Source organism: Pelobates fuscus, chromosome 12 (genome assembly GCF_036172605.1).
Source record: "Pelobates fuscus isolate aPelFus1 chromosome 12, aPelFus1.pri, whole genome shotgun sequence".
Taxonomy (NCBI): domain Eukaryota; kingdom Metazoa; phylum Chordata; class Amphibia; order Anura; family Pelobatidae; genus Pelobates; species Pelobates fuscus.
In genome coordinates this window covers 78,727,269-78,749,522 of record NC_086328.1, presented here as the reverse complement: position 1 = coordinate 78,749,522, position 22,254 = coordinate 78,727,269, and the positions used below count along the sequence as shown (strand labels likewise).

Sequence of the window (22,254 nt, the reverse complement as noted above, 5' to 3'; positions counted from 1 at the left end):
TAATAATAAATTTATAACATGATTTTGGAATTTAAATTTTTATTGTGGTACACCACTATGTGAGTGAACAGAATCATCCTCAGCACCTCCCCTTTTAGTGCTCCTTTAAAAGATAAAACTCCTGAACTCTCTTCCTATGCAGAGCATGTTTGCAATCGGCTGGATGGAATTAAAGAAAGCACAGGTGGCGCAGGACCAACTGAAGAAATGCTTTGCAAACATCACAGAGCCTTTTAAGGTGAGAATTGGGGTTCGATGTTTTCATGTTAGATCTTTAGTCTTTCCGTAATAGAATCAAATGATTAAATATTGTCCTGCAGTGACAGTACAATTTCCTTTCCTTTTCTTTCTTTTTTCTTTCTTTCTTTTTTGTTTCTTGAACAGCTATACGACTGAATCACAAAACAAACGACTCTCTCACAATGCATGAACATTTTTAATGTGATTTGTAATGGTGCCAGGAAAAAAAGAGTGAAATGGAGAAAAAGCAGGTTTTTTTTTTTTTTTTTGGTGGGGCAAATAAATACCGTAGTTTTGTTTTTCCATAATGGACAAGAGGTCTGTCCAATCATGTGGGTCGTATCTCCTGTCCAATTAAGATATTAAAACAAAAATGTTGATTTTTAAACTACTATCATTGATACAGCCAAACAATGTTGATTTTATACCCCTATCAAGTGACAACATAACAATAGAGGAGAAAAGGAGGAGCAGTTAAACAATATATACTTCCAAGTAGGATTCTTCCTGACACTCTGACTGTTGGCAGTTATTGAGGGAGACAGATCAGCAGTGATTGTGTGACGAGCTACTGCTAGCTAGGTAAAACAGTGTTTAGGTTACTGCTTTGTCTACTGCTAGTAGCCACTGGCACTTAACACCAACTTGGAATCAGCAAATTACAATTTGATAGTTTTTATTTTTGTTTAGTATTTGTTAAATTATTTTTTTTTTTTTTTTGTGGGTGGGAAGGGAGTATGTTGTCCTATAAAAAAATAAAATATATATATATATCTACAGGTACTGCATATAAAAAAAAGTTCCTCTGGCTTTGCTACAGCATAGTGGCACTCACACAAACGTTGAGTTGAACATAGCCTTCTTGTCAGGATGACATATGACCCAACAGGCAGAATTAAGTAGAAATAAAAGAAACCAAAACAAAGAAATGTATCACCGGGCCTTAGAATTTAATACAAAAGAGAATGTTCAGGGACACAAAGACATAATAATGAGGATACAAACCAAAAGGTCAAGAATATCAGAATAGTCAAAAACAAGTCAAAGTCAAAATACCAGTAGGGAAAGCAAGATGAAAGCACTCTCTGATAACGACAAGTGGACACCATGACAGAACTGAAGGATACGTGAAATAAGTTTAGATACCTTACTGTTGGCAGTGATCATGGGCGTCCGCAGGAATTGTTCCGGGGGGGGGGGGGGGCAGGCATAATTGTAATGACATCCATGCTTGGTCCCTTTTTGACAGTGTCATGAAGGGGAGGAGCATAGTCATTATCACATAAAGCCAGGGTGAATAGCGTTTTTACATCTATGGTGTCAGGAATACATGTTTCTGCTCCCTTTCTGCTCCTTACAGATCCTTCCTGTCCCTTGCTGCCCCTGCTCCTTGCATACCCTTCCTGCTCCTTGCATACCCTTCCTGCTCCTTGCTGCCCCTGCTCCTTGCAGACCCTTCCTGCTCCTTGCTTACTCTTCATTTAGGCTGCCTCCCCCATGCCTCACTTCCCTAATCTATAGACTGCCACCCCATGCCGCACTTGCCTAATCTATAGGCTGCCCCCCATGCCTCACTTGCCTAATCTATAGGCTGCCCCCCATGCCTCACTTGCCTAATCTATAGGCTGCCCCCCAATGCCTCACTTGCCTAATCTATAGGCTGCCCCCCATCCCTCACTTCCCTAATCTCTAGGCTATTTTAAACCCACCCCCACCCCATATATATATATATATATATAACTACAGGTACTGCATATAACAAAGTTCCTCTGGCCTAGCTACTGCATAGTGGCACTCACACAAATGCTTATCTGATCTGTAGGCTGTCTCTGGCTGCATGTGTTGCTCCCCTGCGGTTTCAATCAGCAGAGAGAAGTAGGGATAGATGAAGCTTCCTATCCCTGTCTATCTCCATACACAGCGTCACCTACTGGTCGGCGCTGGTATTACACTGTATTTTCACTCTCACACGAAAATTGACAGAACAAAGCGAAAAATGCAGGGAGGGGCAAGTGCCCCCCTTCACCCTCCTGCGGACGCCCATGGCAGTGATAGGCAGGTTCTGGTCACTTGACGTCAGAATGTGCTTGCATGATGATGCACGCATGTCTGTCATTTTCCAGACTGTCCCTTTAAATATTAAGTGCGCAGCGACCAGCCTGTGTTAGTGAGGGAAGATTCAGAACAAGAAAGTACTATGGCAGCAAGTCCACTGGTGCTCTATCTGATTATGTGCAGTTGTTACCGCCTCCCACCAGCAGCAGTACGATCCCCATTACTAACACCACTCTTTGGCAAAGCAGTTGTGAAGGATAGTGATGGTTGAGAGAGGCAGGTCAGACAGGAATAGTTAAAATCTCATCAGGTGAACTAAAAAATAAAACAAATTGAGTCCCTCTGTGCCTAGTTGCTACAAGTAGTAGTGTTACTGACAGTGTTCTGCATTATTGAGGATGAGGAATCACATATTTTCTCTGAAGACAAATCCTCAGTATGCAGTAATCCTCAATCTTACTAGCAAGGAGAATTGCTGTGTATTTCCATTGTAGTTTGAAGGCTAACCATCACTTAAGGCAAGATAAAAGAGGGCTTCCCATACACAATCTATAAGTGAATGTAGGCATATGGTGGTTTAGACAAGCTGGTAAGAATTTTGGAACCACAGAGGGCAAACCATAGTCAGCCTTCAGACCACTCACATGAATGAGAAAGGAAAGTAAAACTATAATTAGTTAGACTAAAAACAAAAGCAGGAAGGGATGTACAAGAGGATACATCTGTAGCGGACTGCCTCAATTAATATTTTTGTTTGGTATTTACAGATAAAAATGAAGGAAATGGAACAATTAGGAAATAAGACTGAGTCATTTGTTACATGTGAGTTTACAGAGGAAGAGGTTCTATTTCAACTGTCAACCGTAAAGACAAATAAGTTGATGGGACCTGATGGAGTACACCTAAAGTTATTAAAATAACTTAGTGGTGTACTAGCAAAACTGTTACCTGATTTATTTAACCAATCATTGTTAACAGTAGTTGTCCCAGTAGAATGGAAATTTTGCGAATGTTGTGCCAATTCACAAGAAAGATAAAAGGAGTCAGACAACTATGGGCCAGTAAGCTTACTCTGTAGTGGGGGAAGTGATGGAATCCATGATAGGATAGGATTGTTGAACATCTAAAATCACATGGATTTCAAGATCAGAGACAACATGGGCTTACTTCAGGGAGATCATGTCAAACTAATCTTAGATTGGTTTCTACTTTTGGCCAGCAAATTATCTGGTTGAGTGGCCGAGGCATACCGGGTGGTTCCAGATGAGACTATGCTCAGGTAAAAGAGGTAATTTTGGCTCGGTATGCAATTACTCAGGAGGCCTAGCGACAGTGATTTCAGGAGCTCCAAGTGGGCCTGGAATTGCTTCAACATATACTCCTAGAGCAATTCTACAATGTGTTGGCCCCGGAGATCCAGGAGTGGGTACAGGATTAAATCCCCACCATCCTCATTGAAGCAGCCAGGCGGTCTGATGAATATCAGGATGTCCTCTGTCATAAACGACCTCAGCCCAGAGTGTTTCCTCAAAAAACACCACAGAACGCAGGACTACCAATTCTGCAGCGGTATAGAGGTACAGTTAACCATGTGCCTCCCTGGATTCAACCACAAGCTGGGGTACAGTGCCACCAATGCCAGCGATTCAGGCATATGAAACGCGAATGCACCCAAGGTAGAAACAGATACCAGTGGATTAGGCCTGGATCACCCCCCAAACCTCCCGAGAGGCCGCTCACTGCTATCATGCTGAGGCATCCCCCGTTTTTTTTTATGAGCCAAAATAACACGAAACAGAACTGTGGTGTTCTGCATGAGGCTGACCCCGTTCAAGCTGCTGCAGACAACCACCAGCATCACCGGCACTCAGTTTGCCTCAATGAGAAATTTGTACAAGGGCTCCTGGACACTGGAGCCACTTTGACCCTGGTAAAGAGACACATGGTACCAGACTGTGCCCGAATAGGAGGTTCAGTAGCCATTCGGGTGGCAGGGGAAGCAGTTTACAGCCTGCCTACCGCAAAAGTACATTTGAATTGGGGTGCGGGAGCAGGGATGGGGAATGTGGGGCTGATGCAGGAGTTACCTACGTTTTGTTGAACGACAGCTTACTTCTGCTTTTGTTCACCAACCGATGGCAGAGGAGACATACTCTCTAACCACCAGGCAACAGCCTCACACCATGGACCAGCGCTCACACTCTGAGGTTTAGGTAGGAGTTATTACCCCACCATTAGAATAGTGGGATGCCCCTGCTGAGTTTGGGAGGGAGGTAGCCACTGACCCAATGCTCCAAGTAAAAAGGGAACCGGTCACCTCCAGTCAAGCTGGGCTAGAGGGAGAAAGGATAGTAGCTGGGTTAATACTGATCCCCACCAAGCAGCTAGTTATCCCGCAGAGTTCATGGTTCAATAAGGGAGCCAGGGACCGTAGCTTCTAAGTAGGACAGAAGGTTTTGATTTTAATATCAATCCACAAAGACAAGCTGCAGGCTGGCTGGTAGATCCTATATCAGGTGGTATAAAAAAAGTGCGATACCACCTATGTGATTGTCCTTGCTCTTGTGCTGGGGGGAGACGCATGCTCCACGTGTATATGTTCAAACCCTACCATGAGGGCAGAGGAAGTGGTGGCGATCTGCACCCCAGAAGAACCTTCCTAAGCACCATTCCAGCAACGAAAAACAGCTCTTGTAAATGTGTGTGTGCATGCTGACTTGTGTTAAGGAGGAGCTGTGTGGTGGACCCTATCATTGTACCTGTATCTTTTCCCTGAAAGAGCTGTTCACTATCCCCCTGTTTCAGTACATTCCCTGCTCTCAAACGTTAACTGCTGAAAATGCCTCTTTCGCAGTCATTTGGCTAAAAAAAACACCTGAAAGGTCTCCAGCAGTACATGGATGCAAACCCTCTGGAACGCTAACACTGCCACTGCAATCTTGTGGCTCCTGGTAACCTTGATCCACGGTTTTACTCCACTTGCCAGCCTTCCAGGAGAGCGCTAATTGGAGGGAAGGTTCTACAGACCAATTTGAGCAATAGCTCCCACAAAACCAGGGGGAGCCCTGTTTTTTTGGATCGAAGGACCTCCCACTATTTGACCGGCCCTAGCCATAATTACGCAGGAACTGTTTTGGGCTTAGACCTCTTGTGCGGCTGGTCAAAACTTTATCCTGATGGAGATTGGACAATTCTTCATGGGTCCAGGTGCTATCTGGAGATGTATAACATGTGGGGTTCCTCTGTGTATTTACTATGTTTTGGTGTGTTTTTATGTTAGGCACTCTGTATCCGGGAGATAATTAGTTTAGCAGACAGCAACTCTATTATCTCCCAGATACAGAGGCGCCTGAATGGGCACTGAATATACTGAATGCTGGGTGTAACGGATCACCTGGCACCCCGAGTGGGTACCTCCGTTAAAGGATGCTCCTAGCATTTCCTGAGGACTCCAGGCACTCTGGCAGACACCACAATCACCGGATTTGAGAAGCATATAAATCCTCTCAAGCCTCTGAATGCTGTAGACAGTTGAATAGGAACCATACGAATAGGTTTGCACTCTTAGCAGTCAAACTGAAACAGCATGCAATAAATCCTCCCCCAAGAATGAGACGACACTTCAGCTTGAGGGTTAAAACAGGAACTCCAGATTTATTCACATACTGTCTTATAAAGGATTCTCCCATGCAAGGGAGGGATTTACAATACACCAATCACACAATGGTTACATCCCACAGATTCCCTCCCCTTAGCCTGTGAGGTAATCCAATTATACACAGTTTAAAACATACTTTTTACCCAACTTTCATAACTCTAAAACCATACATCACATTCACATAAAAATTACATATTCACAATCAATCCATTCAGGGGAACAACATATTAATTCATTGGCATGAATCAGACCAGGAGTTCAAAAGTTAGTAAAGTATCTTTTAAAATCCCCTGCCAGCATGGCTTTCCGGCCCAGACCGGTTTCAGAGTCTTCTATCCTGGAGATAATTGAGAAGTAATTCAATTATCTCCCAGGACAGAGACAAGACTCCATTATGCACATGGTGAGCACAAAGCATTAAAATACTATAAAATACACAAAGTTACATTTTATACATAAAACACAGACATGTCACATATCCCCAGATAGCTGGGATCTGAGCGCACAAAACTACCAAATAGCGCTCAGATCCTATTCACACAGTTCAATTGCCATGGAGCCGAAGTCTTTAACTACACGAATGGGCTCCATGGCATAGCTATCTGGGTTAACACATTTACATAAAGTCGGGTCCATAGTCCAAAGGCAAGAGGCGGGCAAGCAGCCCCCTCCAAGGACACGTGGCAGGTAGGTTTCACCACATTTCTCCCCTTTACCATCTAGACTAACAGGGTATCTGACCTCCTGCCGGTCAGTGCCCTGTTTAGTCCAGCAACCCACCCACGAAGCACAAACAGCAGTACAGCCCATCCACAATAAATAGTTACTACACCTGGATGAAGGAGAAACTTGTTCACGTGCCTCACCACGGCTGTGTGGGGGATTGGTAGGCTTCCTTGGTGGGTTGCTGAGTGGACAGAGACTAGGGGTACTCTGCCCTGGTGCCAGCGCTACCCCGGAAGTAGCCTGGTTGGAGCCTGGTTGTGGGAGGGGGAGACCGACTGACTCCCCTCTGGATACACTGCTCTGTGGCTGGGGGACAGGACTGACCATCCCTACCCCTTGTGCTGCAAGTGCAGAGACTACGGTCCCATCTGCACAGTTGTGGGGTTTAACATCTCCCCTTGGTGGGTTAGGTTGCCGCTGGGGAGAGGGGGTAGCAAACTCCTCTCCCTTACACACTTCCAGCTGCTGGGGAGCAGGGCTGACCATCTGTACTCCCTGTAGCTTGGGCGCAGAGACCACGGTCCCATCTGTGCTGGTGAGGGGCTTAGTGTCTCCCCTTGGTGGGCTAGGCTGCCGCTGGGGAGGGGGAACGAGACTCTCCCCTCCTGGTAAAATATTCTGCCGCTGGGGAGCAGGGCTGACCCTCCGTACTCCCTGTAGCTTGGGCGCAGAGACCACGGTCCCATCTGCTCTGGTGAGGGGCTTAGTGTCTCCCCTTGGTGGGTTATGCTTCTGCTGGGGAGAGGGGGTAACCAGCTCCTCTCCCTGAACTGTAGATTGCCGCTGGGGAGAGGGGGTAACAAGCTCCTCTCCCTGATGCTTTCTCTCTTTCGCCCGCTGGAATTCTCGGCCCAGCCTTGTGTTTCGCTCGGCCATGACCTGGTTCCAGATCACCCGGCGTGTCTCCATGGTACATCATCCCCATACTGGGCCACTCGCTGCCTTACTTCGGCCAGCCAATTATCTCCAAAACCTTCCATACTTGTCTGCTGGTGAAGAGGGGGACCAACTGTTTCCCCTATCCATATATTGTCCTGCCGCTGGGGAGCAAGGATGGCACCTTCAGCTCCCTGTAACACACACTGCCGCTGGGGAGGAAGGACGGCACCTTCAGCTCCATGTAACACATACTGCCGCTGGGGAGGAAGGACGGCACCTTCCGCTCCCTGGGGTACACACTGCCGCTGGGGAGGAAGGACGACACCTTCAGCTCCCTGGGATACACACTGGCGCTGGGGAGGAAGGACGACCCCTTCAGCTCCCTGGGGTACACACTGCCGCTGGGGAGGAAGGACGGCACCTTCAGCTCCCTGGGGTACACACCGCCGCTGGGGAGGAAGGACGACCCCTTCAACTCCCTGTAACACACACTGCCGCTGGGGAGCAAGGACGGCACCTTCATCTCCCTGTAACACACACTGCCGCTGGGCAGAGAGACCAATTGGCCACAGTCCCAATCTCCGCAATCGGCACTCGCATTCCCATGCCGCTCGATTCTCCGCATCCAACTTGCGTACGGTTGCCATAAGCGCCTCTGTTGAAGGATTCGGGCCATATCTGGTTAACCGTCCCTGTACGCGTCGCCCTCAAAGCGATAGGTCATGTTTGCTGTGACCAGGGGCGCTGTACGAATACTAGCGTTGCCCTCAAATTGTAACTCCAAACGAACGTCTTTGAGCTGCTTTACCTCGCACTAGGACGCCATCCCACCGCTTGCCACCAATGTAACGGGTCACCTGGCACCCCGACTGGGTACCTCCGTTAAAGGATGCTCCTAGCTTTTCCTGAGGACTCCAAGCACTCTGGCAGACTCCACAATCACCGAATCTGAGAAGCATATAAATCCTATCAAGCCTCTGAATGCTGTAGACAGTTGAATAGGAACCATACGAATAGGTTTGCACTCCTAGCAGTCAAACTGAAACAGCATGCAATAAATCCTCCCCCAAGAATGAGACGACACTTCAGCTTGAGGGTTAAAACAGGAACTCCAGATTTATTCACACACTGTCTTATAAAGGATTCTCCCATGCAAGGGAGGGATTTACAATACACCAATCACACAATGGTTACATCCCACAGATTCCCTCCTCTTAGCCTGAGAGGTAATCCAATTATACATACAGTTTAAAACATACTTTTTACCCAACTTTCATAACTCTAAAACCATACACATTCACATAAAAATTACATATTCACAATCAATCTATTCAGGGGAACAACATATTAAAAAAATGGCATGAATCAGACCAGGGGTTCAAAAGTTAGTAAAGTATCTTTTAAAAACCCCTGCCAGCATGGCTTTCCGGCCCAGACCAGTTTCAGAGTCTTCTATCCTTGAGATAATTGAGAAGTAATTCAATTATCTCCCAGGACAGAGACAAGACTCCATTATGCACATGGTGAGCACAAAGCATTAAAATACTATAAAATACACAAAGTTACATTTTATACATAAAACACAGACATGTCACATATCCCCAGATAGCTGGGATCTGAGCGCACAAAACTACCAAATAGCGCTCAGATCCTATTCACACAGTTCAATTGCCATGGAGCCGAAGTCTTTAACTACACGAATGGGCTCCATGGCATAGCTATCTGGGTTAACACATTTACATAAAGTCGGGTCCATAGTCCAAAGGCAAGAGGCGGGCAAGCAGCCCTCTCCAAGGACACGTGGCGAGGTCGGTTTCGCCACACTGGGAGTCTGTGCAAAAAAGGCTGCATTTGGCTCAATAAAAACAGTTGTACTCACAGAACTGTGTCTAGTTACTTGGGGGAATAGAGCTATTCACTAAAGAGCACTTCTTCCAGCTTCAAGGATATTCGGAGGAGATACCCAGTGGGGGTATTGGAGTTCTACTAAATTCACCTGAATAAATGACTCCTGCTATTCCTCTTTTTTAAAAGGCCTCTCATTGTAGTGTTTTCATCCTACTTGATTGAGTCTTGCATGTCTGCTACCTAGGGCACTGTTTGTTTGGGTTTTTTTTTTTTACACTGAAGGACGATCACTAGCTCTACAGACTGGATGCAAAGGAAACATTTGTTCTCCTAAGGGTGGAGTTGGTGAGTGGGCCATTAATTTCCCACTGAATTTTTCCTTTAAGTTTTTGAGAAATCCCATTTCAAAACTTAAAATGACTCCTGACACTTATTTTTCTTTAATACAAGATAGCAAAGGGGAAAATATTACAATCAATCACTAGAAAATTAGTTTGTTTACTTTATATTTATTTTTATTATTTATTATTTTTTTTAAATTCGGGTATATAATGTAATTTTGCAAACTCAGAATGGAATTGCAAAGATGTCTAGCTATTGGCATTTACACAATATTGTAGCTATTTTTGCATTGCAGCACACTAAAAATTGCCTTTTTACCTACTTTTTTGACTGGCAAAAAAATTTTTCACAAACAAAATTTGCCAAAACAGGCACAATTATGTCAATTTGATGAATGTATTGGAATGACTAAATTTTTCCACCATGCACAAGTCTTATTAATGTACTGATATCCTATGTGTCTGTCTATGCTAAATGCATATCTACTATTGGTTCTAGATATGGACTGAGAATGCAGATGGCTCCGGAGCTGTAAATTTTCTCACAGGGATAGGAGGATTTCTGCAGGCAATACTTTTTGGATACACCGGATTTCGGTTTGTATTCGCACAGCTAAAATCTTCTAACACAAATTTTTAAACACATTTAAAACAAAAACTCAAAGTCATGTTTTTAACCCCTTAAGGACACATGGCATGTGTACACACTGCATACACACCCTCCCTAAAATTGATGCAGGTAGCAGAGGCATTGGTTAGAATATTCACATGGGTAGTCTTTTTCTGGAGTGATTTTGTCCGACCAAGGGACCCAATTCACTGCGGCTATTACTCAGCAACTCTGGCAAAGCTGTGGGTCCGACCCATTCTCAGCTCCCTGTATCACCCCCAGATGAACGGACTCTATGAATGCTTCAATGGTTCGTTCACAGCCTCCTGCCAGAACTGGGAGAGATTCCTTCCTGAAGTTGGTCCCTCAGCTCCAGGACGTACGGTACAATGGGGATACCACCTTCCCCCGTGTCTCCATCCCAGTGTTCCTGTATAAGATACAGGGATCCCCTGACTCTCTTCTTCTGTAGAATATTTCAAAGGGGAAAACCATGTAGATTCTTGAGGAACCTCTTGGTAGGCTTATACAGGAAAACACTGGGATGGAGACACAGGGGAAGGTAGTGTCCCCATTGTACCGTATGTCCTGGAGCTGAGGGACCACCTGCAGGCGCATATATATATATATATATATATATATATATATATATATATATATATATATATACACACACCCTGTTCCAAATTATTATGCAAATGCTATTTTTCTCATTTACCTAAATAATTGATGTAAATAACAGCATAATTCTTTATCAACAATTAAGAGTACAATTCAAATTTTATTGAACAAACCTCCTAATGATAACAGTATTTTTTTTTAAAAAAACATAAACTTACAATGCACTGTTCCAAATTATTACACACAGTAAGTTTCAAAACACTTTATAGGTTGTAAAGAACAGAAAATTGTCATTTGTTGTGTTTGCAGCATACCGTATATACTCGAGTATAAGCCGACCCGAATATAAGCCGAGGCCCCTAATTTTACCCCAAAAAACTGGGAAAACTTATTGACTCGAGTATAAGACTAGGGTGGAAAATGCAGCAGCTACTGGTAAATTTCTAAATAAAATTAGATCCTAAAAAAATTATATTAATTTAATATTTATTTACAGTGTGTGTGTATATAATGAATGCAGTGTGTGTGTGTATGAATGCAGTGTGTATATGAATGCTGTGTGTGTATGCAGTGTGTATATAATGAATGGAGTGCAGTGTGTATATGAGTGCAGTGTGTGTGTGTATGAGTGCAGTGTGTATGCAGTGTGTGTATGTGTGTATGTATGAATGCAGTGTGTATGCAGTGTGTGTATATGAGTGCAGTGTGTGAGTGCAGTGTGTGTATAATGAATGCAGTGCAGTGTGTGTATGAGTGCAGTGTGTATGCAGTGTGTATATAATGAATGCAGTGCAGTGTGTGTATATGAGTGCAGTGTGTGAGTGCAGTGTGTATATAATGAGTGCAGTGTGTATGTATGAATGCAGTGTGTATATAATGAATGGAGTGCAGTGTGTATATGAGTGCAGTGTGTGTGTATGAGTGCAGTGTGTGTGTATGAGTGCAGGGTGTATGCAGTGTGTGTATGTGTGTATGTATGAATGCAGTGTGTGTATGAATGCAGGGTGTATGCAGTGTGTATGCAGTGTGTGTATGAATGCAGTGTGTATGCAGTGTGTGTATGAATGCAGTGTGTGTATATAATGAGTGCAGTGTGTGTATGAGTGTGTGTATGAATGCAGTGTGTGTGTGTGTGAGTGCAGAGCATTGGTGGGGGTGGGCATTTTATTAATAATTATTATTGTAATATATATTTTTTTAATGTTTTTTTATTATTATTATTATTTTTTTTATTTTATTTTTTTTTTCGTCCCCCCTCCCTGCTTGTTAGCTGGCCAGGGAGGGGGGCTCTCACTCCCTGGTGGTCCAGTGGATGGGCTGTAGGAGGGGGCTGTCAGGAAGCTGTAACTTACCTTCACCGCAGCTCCTGTCAGCTCCCTTCTCTCTCCTCCGTCCCTGCAGCTCCCAGGTCAGCTTCCTCTGCAACTCTCGCGGCCGCGCGGAGCGTTGCCACGGTAACCCATGGCAACGCTCTGACCCCGCGGCTCTCGCGAGAGTTGCAGAGGGAGCTGACCTGGGAGCTGCACGGACGGAGGAGAGAGAAGGGAGCTGACAGGAGCTGCGGTGAAGGTAAGTTACAGCTTCCTGACAGCCCCCGGTCCTTGTCTGTATTATGGCAATGAAAATTGCCATAATACAGACAACTGACTCGAGTATAAGACGAGTGAGTGTTTTTCAGCACAAAAAATGTGCTGAAAAACTCGTCTTATACTCGAGTATATACGGTATTTACTGAAATCAAAAGCTATTTCAATCAAACTTATAACATTTTAACTATTTTTAAACATTTTAACAGGTCACGTTACATTTTAACATAGGACCCCTCTTTTGATAGCAGCTTCACAAGTCTTGTATCCATTGAACTTGTGAGTTGTTGGACAGTTTCTGCTTGAATTTGTTTGCAAGATGTCAGAATAGCCTCCCAGAGCTGCTGTTTGGATGTAAACTGCCTCCCACCCTCATAGATCTTTTGCTTGAGGATGTGCCAAAGGTTCTCAATAGGATTGATGCCCGGGGAGGATGTAGGCCAAACCATGACTTTCTTTTATCCCCATAGTAGCCATTGATGCAAAGGTATTCTTTGCAGCATGAGATGGTGCATTGTCATGCATGAAGATGATTTTATTACAGAAAGCATAGTTCTTCCTTCTGTACCAGGGAAGAAAGTGGTTAGTTAGAAACTCTACATACTTTGCAGAGGTCATCTTTACACCTTCGGGGACCATAAAGGGGCCGACCAGCTCTCTTACCACCGCCCTGCTGACATCGCAGCCTTGTTGGAACAGTGTAGCCGTCCACCAACCATCCACTACTCCATCTATCTGGACCATCCAGGGTTGCACGGCACTCATCAGTGAACAGGACTGTTTGAAAATTAGTCTTCATGTATTTTTCTGCCCAATGCAGCCATTTCTGCTTGTGAGCATTGGTTAGTGGTGGCCGAATAGAAGGTTTATGCACAGTTGCAAGACTCTGGAGGACTCTACACCTTGATATCCGTGGGACTCCAGAGGCACCAGCAGCTTCAAATATCTGTTTGCTGCTATGTAATGGTATTTTGGCAGCTGCTCTCTTGATCCGATGCATGGATCTGGCAGAAATCTTCCTCAATGTGTCTTTATCTGCATGAACCTGTCTGTGCTCTGAATCAGCCACAAATCTCTTAATAGTGCGATTATCGCGCTTACGTTTTCGTGAAATATCTAATGTTTTCATACCTCGTCCAAGGCATTGAACTATTTCACTCTTTTTGGCAGCAGAGCGATCATTTTTCTTCCCCATATTGCATGAAAATGGTGCTCTGCTTAATAATGTGGAACACCCTCCTTTAGTAGTTTTTCCTTAAATTGGGCTCACCTGGCAATCTAATTATCACAGGTGTCCGAGATTGTTTTCAGTGATCAAAAGAGCCCTGAGACATGATGCCATCCATGAGTTAAACTGAAAAACAAAATATTTAATCTTTGTGACACGTAAATAGAATTTGCATAATAATTTGGAACAGGGTGTATATATTAGAAGGCGGAGCCTGAAGTTATGGGAGGGGTACACCACAGGGCAGATGCTTCCGAGTCATAGAGGACCATTGTACCTCTGGTTCAAGTTCTCACCTGGTAACGCGATCCCTCGCCGACATAGCCTGTCTCACCAAGCGCACGATCTCGCTGGTATTTACTTACCATGCCTGTCAGGCCAACTGACTTCTGCAGTTTGCCACAGCCTCATCAGCACCAGCCTTGGACGTCGGTAACCTGCTTCAGCCCTGGAATCACCTCCCCGTTACCGCTCAGTCGGCTCCACAGCTCCCGCAGGTCGTTCCGCCGACCTACTGCTTAAACCTTCACTTCCGGGTCGCTTCTCCACCTCTTGTCTTCAGTTCCACGAACAGTCTGCCTGAATGGGCAAATACACACTAGCCTGACACCATTCGAACGGTTCAGCCGCATGAACCCTCCATTCACATACTGTCTCCACGGTTGTTACAGTCAGTAAGTTCACCTGTTCGGTGACTGACAAATTAGTTGAACACATGGGTGAAATCACTGACACACGCTGCCCCCTAGCGACAGAAAAGCATACTACACCGTTCGGTCTAATTTCTCAATGCATAAGTTAATTCGGTCCATTTCTCCTGTCTAACCTACTACTCCCATCACACCCACACGCACAGAGATGGAAGTCTGGAGGTCTCACCGGTGTTCGCCTGGTTTAGGGACACTTGGCCAATCAAAACTATCGATCTGCCCTCATTCCATTCTACGTCAGCCTTGTTTGAAATATACCCCATAGTGGCTGCCGCAAAGGCCTGGGGGCACCTATGGTAAGGTAAGGCAGTTAAATGCTTTACAGACAACAAGGCTGCAAGTGACATCCTAAATAAAGGCAGGTCCTCTTCCCTCATCATCATGAGACTCATCCGACGCCTCACATGGTTGGCAGCCACTTCACATTTTCACATCACATGCTTTTACATACCCGGTTGCATGAACTTATCAGCTGACGCACTGTCTCGCTCTAAATTTCATAAATTCTTCGAAGCCCACCCGTTGGCCGACAAAACTCCAGTCCCAACCCTCTTGTTCCAAGACCTAATCCTGGATTGACCCGCTTAATGGCTCACAGCAGATTCTTGGCTAGCTCTGCCCTCTCAGTCAACACCTCCAAATCATACAATAGGGCCTTCGCCATCTATAATAAGTTTACATCCGAATATCAAATTGCTGACGTACATTCACTTGATTCCATAGTGGCATTCATCTCCTTTTGCCACTTTAATTTAAAACTCTTACTCAACACCATAAAACTTTACATCACTAGTATACAACATCATATATTAAGTGCCTACCCTAGTACCAAACCTTTCATGTCCTCTTACCCAGTGAAGAATATTCTCAGAGGTATACAACGTCTAGATAACATCACTACAGCAAAAAGACAACCCATAGACACTAATCCATTCGAGCCAAATACGAACCTCACCATTTAGACTGCAGTGTACCTGGCATTCTACGGGTTCTTAATACCCAACAAATTTACGACAGACAATATCACATACTGCCAAAATTAGCTCAAATGATCAGATCTGAACAAACAATCTGATCACTACGTTCTCACTATCAGTCATATGAAAACCAATCAATCAGGACCACTTACAGAGATAAATTACTATCCCACAGCCAATAAATGGTTCCCAGTGAAAACACTAGACCAGTTTGTAGCATCACTCGTTGGCACAAACCCCAACAAGCCCCTATTTACTATACAGGGCAAACCACTCACTACAGCCAAATTCATTACGTATATCAGAACCCTCTTAACCAGGTTGGGACTCAACCCCATTGCCTTTACGGGACACTCTTTCCGAATTGGGGCAGCCTCAGCCTCTTCAAGACAAAACGTCCCTGCTCACATCATTAAAAGATTAGGATGCTTGAAGTCCGCAGTGTATTCCAGATACATACCGCAACCAGAGCTAGAGTTGAGACAAGCCTTTATGAATCTTGCCATGTAAAGATATGTAAATAAAGTTATTGTCATTCAATTTTTGCCCTCTTTTTTTATTACAGGCCTACCCGATACATCGGTTTTGGCACACCACAACGAACTTGCTCAGACATCTAACTAGTCATAAGTACGGCTTTTGTCCCTGACTACAAATTAGAAGGCGGAGCCTGAAGTTGTGGAAGGGGTTACCCGGCTATTTAAACTCGGGCCCCCTACACCACAGGGCTGATGCTTCCGAGTCATCCCTCCCACCTCTCCCCTTACACAACAATACTACTACCAGGTGGGCCCTCTTTTATTACAGGCCTACCCGATACGTCGGTTTCAGCACACCACAACCGACTTGCTCGGACATCTAACTAGTCATAAGTACGGCTTTCAATGATTGATCCATTTGAGAAAGCCTACACGGTGAAACGCGTTATGGACATAAGATTTTTAATATTGAATAAAGGATTTTGGTTTTACTACAACCTACTACCTCCTTATTTCAATAATCTACTTAAAAAAAAAAGAGATTTTTTTTCCTGGCATTTTATCTATTTTTACCTAAAGACCTTTAATCCATTCTACTCTCAAGAACATCCTAGGTGGGGATCATACCACTAACGCTGTCGTCATAGAGCAGTGAGTCTGCTCTACGCTTGTGAGTAATATTTTGCTTATTTTAATATACTTGTATTATATTACTGAGAGCACTATTTGTGGCTATTTCTTCTTCTCTGAGTACCTAGATAATCATCTGCTGTGAAAGACCACCATCATCATATCCCATAAGTGGGGATTATACCACTATATGCGAGATATAATAGAGCTGATCATAGTTCTTTTATACGTGAGTGAAATATTTTTTACTTCTTATGTGTTGTCCGTCAAACCCAGACATACTGCACTATGAGGTCGCTCTGTCTTTCCTCTTTCCACATACGGAGACTGAAGAGACCCAGACCTTCCACATCCCCCAAGTACAAAGAACCCAGAAGCCACAGCTGCATTTATTTATTTTTAATAAGAGACATTTTATATGTGATATATCTTGCACTACTGTGACAAGATTTCAAGTGCTCTTTTCTGTGGCACAGCCCTTCTCTATCTGTTTCCCTTTTTCTGTATGTGATTTTGAAGGGTTGAGAGGGATCCCCTTCTTAGGGTTGCTGCCTTATCTTACTCTTGTTATTTAGTGCTGACCCACTGTGTGTTTTTAGCACTATATTTAACCCTACAACTTTCCAAGACACCATAACACCTGCACATGGGGGGTACTGTTTAACTCGGGAGACTTCACTCAACACAAATATTAGTGTTTCAAAACAGTAAAATGTATAACAACGATGATATCGTGAGTGAAAGTGAATTTTTTTGCATTTTCACACACAAACGGCACTTACACTGACGATATTATATCTGTGATACTTCTTACTCTTTTGAAACACAAATATTTGTGTTCAGCAAAGTCTCCCGAGTATAACAGTACCCCTCATGTACAGCTTTTATGGTGTATTCAAAAGTTACAGAGTCAAATATAAGGCTTGCGTTTCAGTTTTTTCACATTAAAATTCGACAGATTGGTTACGTTGCCTTAGAGACCGTATGGTAGCCCAGGAATGAAAATTATCCAAATTATGGCATACCATTTGCAATAGTAGTCAACCCAAGGTATTGCAAATGGGGTATGTTTAGTAGCCACTTAGTCACAAATACTGGCCAAAATTGGTGTTCAAATTAGTTTTTTGCATTTTTCACACACAAACAAATATTAACGCTGACTTTGGCTAGTGTTTGTGACCAAGTGGCTACTAAAAAAGACTGGATATACCCCATTTGAAATACCTTGAGTTGTCTACTGTTGCAAATGGTATGCCATCATGGGTAATTCTCATTCCTGGGCTACCATATGGTCTTAAAGGCAACGTAACCAATCTGGCGAATTTCAATGTAAAAAAAATTGAAAAAATTTAACATGCTATATTTGACCCTGTAACTTCCCAAGACACCATAAAACCTGTATATAGAGGGTACTGTGTTACACGTGAGACATCGCTGAATACAAATATGTGTATTTTATTGCAGTTAAAGCAAACAGTATTATGACATTCACACAGTTAAAATGTCACGTAGAACTAAAAAAATAAAAAAAAACGTATTTTCTCCCATTTTTAAAAATATTTTATTCATATTAAATTATGTTTCATATCTAAATATTTGATGTTAAATAAAAGCCCTGTTTCCCTGAATAAAATTATATATAAGTGTGAGTGCATTTAATATGAAAGAGGTGAATTACGGTTGGACAGACATATAGCGCAAATGCCAGGTTTTGTTTACGTTTTGTTTTAATCACAACGTGTACATTTGGCTCAGTCCTTAAGGGGTTAAAGGTCCCGAAGCAGATGGATCATACAATTTATCACTCTAGTTATTTATGTTTATGGGCAAGTTACACTTGTTTTATTTTTTGTATTTATTTTTTATATCTTTCATTCTGTTAACTTAGGTATTTTTTTTTTTTTTTAATCTTTGTTTCCTAGGATCACAGATAAGAGTTTGAAATTTGACCCCATATTCCCTGATGATGTCAAGAAACTTTGCATTAAAGGAATTTGTTACCTTGGTAACAAATTGGACTTTATGTTTACCAGAGATATAATGACTGTAGAGCTGATGTCGGCACTTAAGTCACAAAATTATTCATTGGATGTTATTATCGGGGAACATGAAACATGTTTGCCATTGTATATTGGTAAGTTGATCACTTTTGTGAGCACAAGTTCTGCATTTTTGTTGTATTTTAAAGAGCCAAATGATAAACTGTGAAGTGAAAATACATGCAGACGATAACACACTGTCACAAACTCCGGAACCAGACTCGCTGACAGAACACACACAGAGATTGCAGTACCGGTCCTTAGAGTGGCCAGCCTGTGCACACAGAGAGAAGTCAGAATACAAACCAAAGTCAGAGGGAAACAGAGACAGAATAATCGATTAGACAGGCCGAGGTCAAGGATCAGAGAAAGCAGGACAAATGGTGTGACAAGCCAAAATTCGGTAACCAGATAATCAGACAAACGGACAGAGTATACACGCTATTGACCACAACAGGGCAACGAGACATGAGAAAGGTAAGTTTATATATGTAGTGAGAAAAGGTGGGAAGGGAACAGCGCTATAGTACTGTTCACAAGGGGGAATAAAGCTGCACACCTGAGAGGAAGGGCAACCCTCAAACCCTTCAGAAAATGGAGAAAACAAAAGACAACAAATACAGGGTGCGCTGGATAAAATAAAAGAAAATGAAAACACGGAAAGAAAAGTCTCTATAGGTACAGTGTAGACCTTGAGTAACTGTTCTTCTGTTCTCGCTTTGGAATCGCAGTAGTTGGATATGAAACACAAAAGCAGAGAAGAGGGGGACCAATAGTGCAAAACCGTATTGTAGAGAGGATCACGAACAACACAGACGTAGAGAAATGCCAACTTACAATTTTTAGAGCTAAGCCCAGCTCTAGGTAAAACAGCTTACAGTGGTATTTGATACTCCCCACATGTAGGATATAACTGGGCAATTGGAGTCTCCACACGATTCTTTAAAACTTCTGAGACAGACGTCAGCATATAAAATAAATAAAGGGAAAAACCCAATGGTGCAATATCTTTGGTAGTACTGCAACAACAGACAACACAGAGGTCCTAAGAGTGCCAACTTACAATCTAAAGAGCTATAACCAGCTCTAAGTAAAACAGCATACAGTGGTATTTGAACTCCCCACGTGTAGGATATTCCTCTAGTGATGCTTGTAGTGCCGGTCTTATGAAAAATAAAATCACAAGGCAGGGCCCATAGTGTTTTCCATATATAAAAATGACAAAGAAATAAAAAGAAACGTACTTACAGTGTTCAGAGCAGCCACACTGCTCTATGAAACAGGCGTAGGTGGAATAATCCCCACCAGGGATTCCTTTTGCAGTACTGGATCTTGTTAAAAATGATGATAAAAAATCAGCCAAGATAAAACAGCAGCATATAAAGTAAATGAACTAACCCAAAGTAAAAGGTAGTAACAAAATACTTTAATATAAAACAGAGTAAAAATACACAGTAAGTTTATATATGCTTAGTGCAACTCTGATTGGCTAACTTCTAATCAGAGTTAATTATGACACGTGGGGGGTACTTAGTTCTTTCACTAAAAACTGTGACCTCACTAATATGCACCGAGTCAGGTGACTGGCTCAGGCACCTATTTAAATATGCTGCACGTGAGCGTGCAGCCTCAGACACCCTTCCTGCAGTGTTTAAAACGGCCATGGGCAGCGGACAGATGTCAGATACCGCCACTGGCGGTGGGCAGCAAAGGAAAATTGTCGCGAGCAGCGCAGGGTCACTCGAACCCACCGCTCGCGGAAAAGAGACTTGTAAGTATGCCACAGGTGGCGCGCAGCTAGCAGAAGCCGCCACCCATGACGCCACGGGAAAGTAGCCCGCTGAGATCCTGAAACATACATACTTCTTGATGAGAACAGATGTCAAGGCCTACAATGGAAACAGTGTCCTTCTCATGTCTTCGGAAATAGTTTAATAAAACACAAGATGCTAATGCAGTAATATGAAAAACTATTTGCATAGAGGGTTGAGCCAGTCTTCAAATCTCAATGGAATTTTAAATGAAAGTAAAGAATTGGAACAAATAAATGAAGAGATAAAAAGTACTTGGGATATACATTATAAAATAAGAACTGTTGAAATTCCAATGTGTATATTTTCTGTAGAGGGACACTTTAAGCACCAAAACTACTTTATTGTAAAAGACAACTGTCAACAAATGTTTACTTCTCGTTTATTAAAAGAATATTATGGTTAATGAAATGTAATTATAGATTACATGTATAGTTATATGTATAATTTTTGGAAGCTTTAAAGCAATTGATATCAAAACTTACACATTTTAAACAAAATAATATTTACGCTTTTTTTCTTCCCTTTTTTCTAGGAAAGCCAGTGTCCTTTCCAACCAAGGCAGGTTGCATCAAGCAAAGGAGTTGATGTTGGTCGTTTTGATACAAGTGTGTCTTTCCTCTTGTCTCATTAAAACATATTTGAACCATAATCACAACAGTAGTTCATAGAGCTGTGATTATTGTTACGAAAATGGATATTGTTTTAGCAGTTGGTTTACAATGGTTACATCACTTCACATTGGAGGATATGGAGAGCATATGACATGGTGGAGGACATTGTATTCTTTATTAAGAATACAGATGGAAGATGTTAATTTACTACTATGCACAGTTAAAAATAATCATTCAGAAAACACAAGAACAGAGGGGTCTGCTGGTATTACTTTGCACTTTCCCTGTACAGGTGCTGGAGCTAGGGTATGAAATCATACCAACCTCTGCAACAGGACATAACAGCTGGGAGATGGAAAATCCGTGCATAGACCGGTCCCAGGTGGATCCTAGTGATGAGGTTTCACACCAGCTCTCCTTGTCAAGGTATGATCAGGTTCCATACACTTGACGGCAAAACACTGCTGGACAATTTAAGAAGTCCAAGGGGCAGAAACAGTGAATTTAAAATCCAATATACCCAAATATTGTTTTTAAAGGGCAATATATCCCAGGGGCCATAGTCACAGGGCAAGAGGCTGGCTAGCAGGCCTCTCCAAATCCCAGTGACGAAGGTGCTTTCGTCACAGTGTGTATGCATGCAATTATGAGTGTACATATGAACGTCTGTGTGTGCATATATGAATATCTAGTGATGGCAGAAAAACAGTGTTACATGTCACCCAATGAATATTCTATTACAACTGCTTCTCTCATAGTAGTGAAGACAATGTAGTCCAGGCACTCAGTGTCTTTTTCAAACAGCAGTTTTATTGGAGAAACACGGCAAACACAGCAATGTTTCGATCCACACTCAAATCTTGACAAGTGTGGATCTAAATGTTGCTATGTTTGCCGTGTTTCTCCAATAAAACTACTGTTTGAAAAAGACCCTGAGTGCCTGGACTAAATTGTCTTCACTATATAGAATGGGGGTTTGCCAGCCCTAGGTACAGTGCACCGAGGTGGTCTAGTGATGAGAGTGCAGATCCCTCCTTTGTTTTCTCTCATAGTAGTGTCACCTCCTACCCCACCTATACAATATAAAAACAACAGGAATAACGGTGATATATATAGTCACTGCCCACAAATTTCAGTAGATGAGGCTGTGGTAATTCTGTAGAAATATACACAAAAACATCATAATGTAGGGCATCAATACA

General features: G+C 42.9%; 1 protein-coding gene across 3 annotated transcripts in view; it reads left to right on the top strand.

Annotated features, from left to right (window-relative positions):
* The window catches only part of PGGHG (protein-glucosylgalactosylhydroxylysine glucosidase), a 70,186-nt gene extending 48,981 nt beyond the window's left edge, over window positions 1-21,205 (top strand). For 2 of the 3 annotated variants that reach the window (XM_063438775.1, XM_063438773.1), the window contains 4 exons: window positions 143-238; window positions 10,247-10,344; window positions 18,511-18,722; window positions 20,974-21,110. In XM_063438775.1, coding sequence (XP_063294845.1) covers window positions 143-238; window positions 10,247-10,344; window positions 18,511-18,722; window positions 20,974-21,026 — 459 coding nt within the window. In that variant the 3' untranslated portion in view covers window positions 21,027-21,110. Of the gene's footprint in view, window positions 1-142; window positions 239-10,246; window positions 10,345-18,510; window positions 18,723-20,973 lie in introns of all 3 variants that reach the window. The other variant, XM_063438774.1, reaches the window with a different exon arrangement.
* Window positions 21,206-22,254: the final 1,049 nt, after the last annotated feature.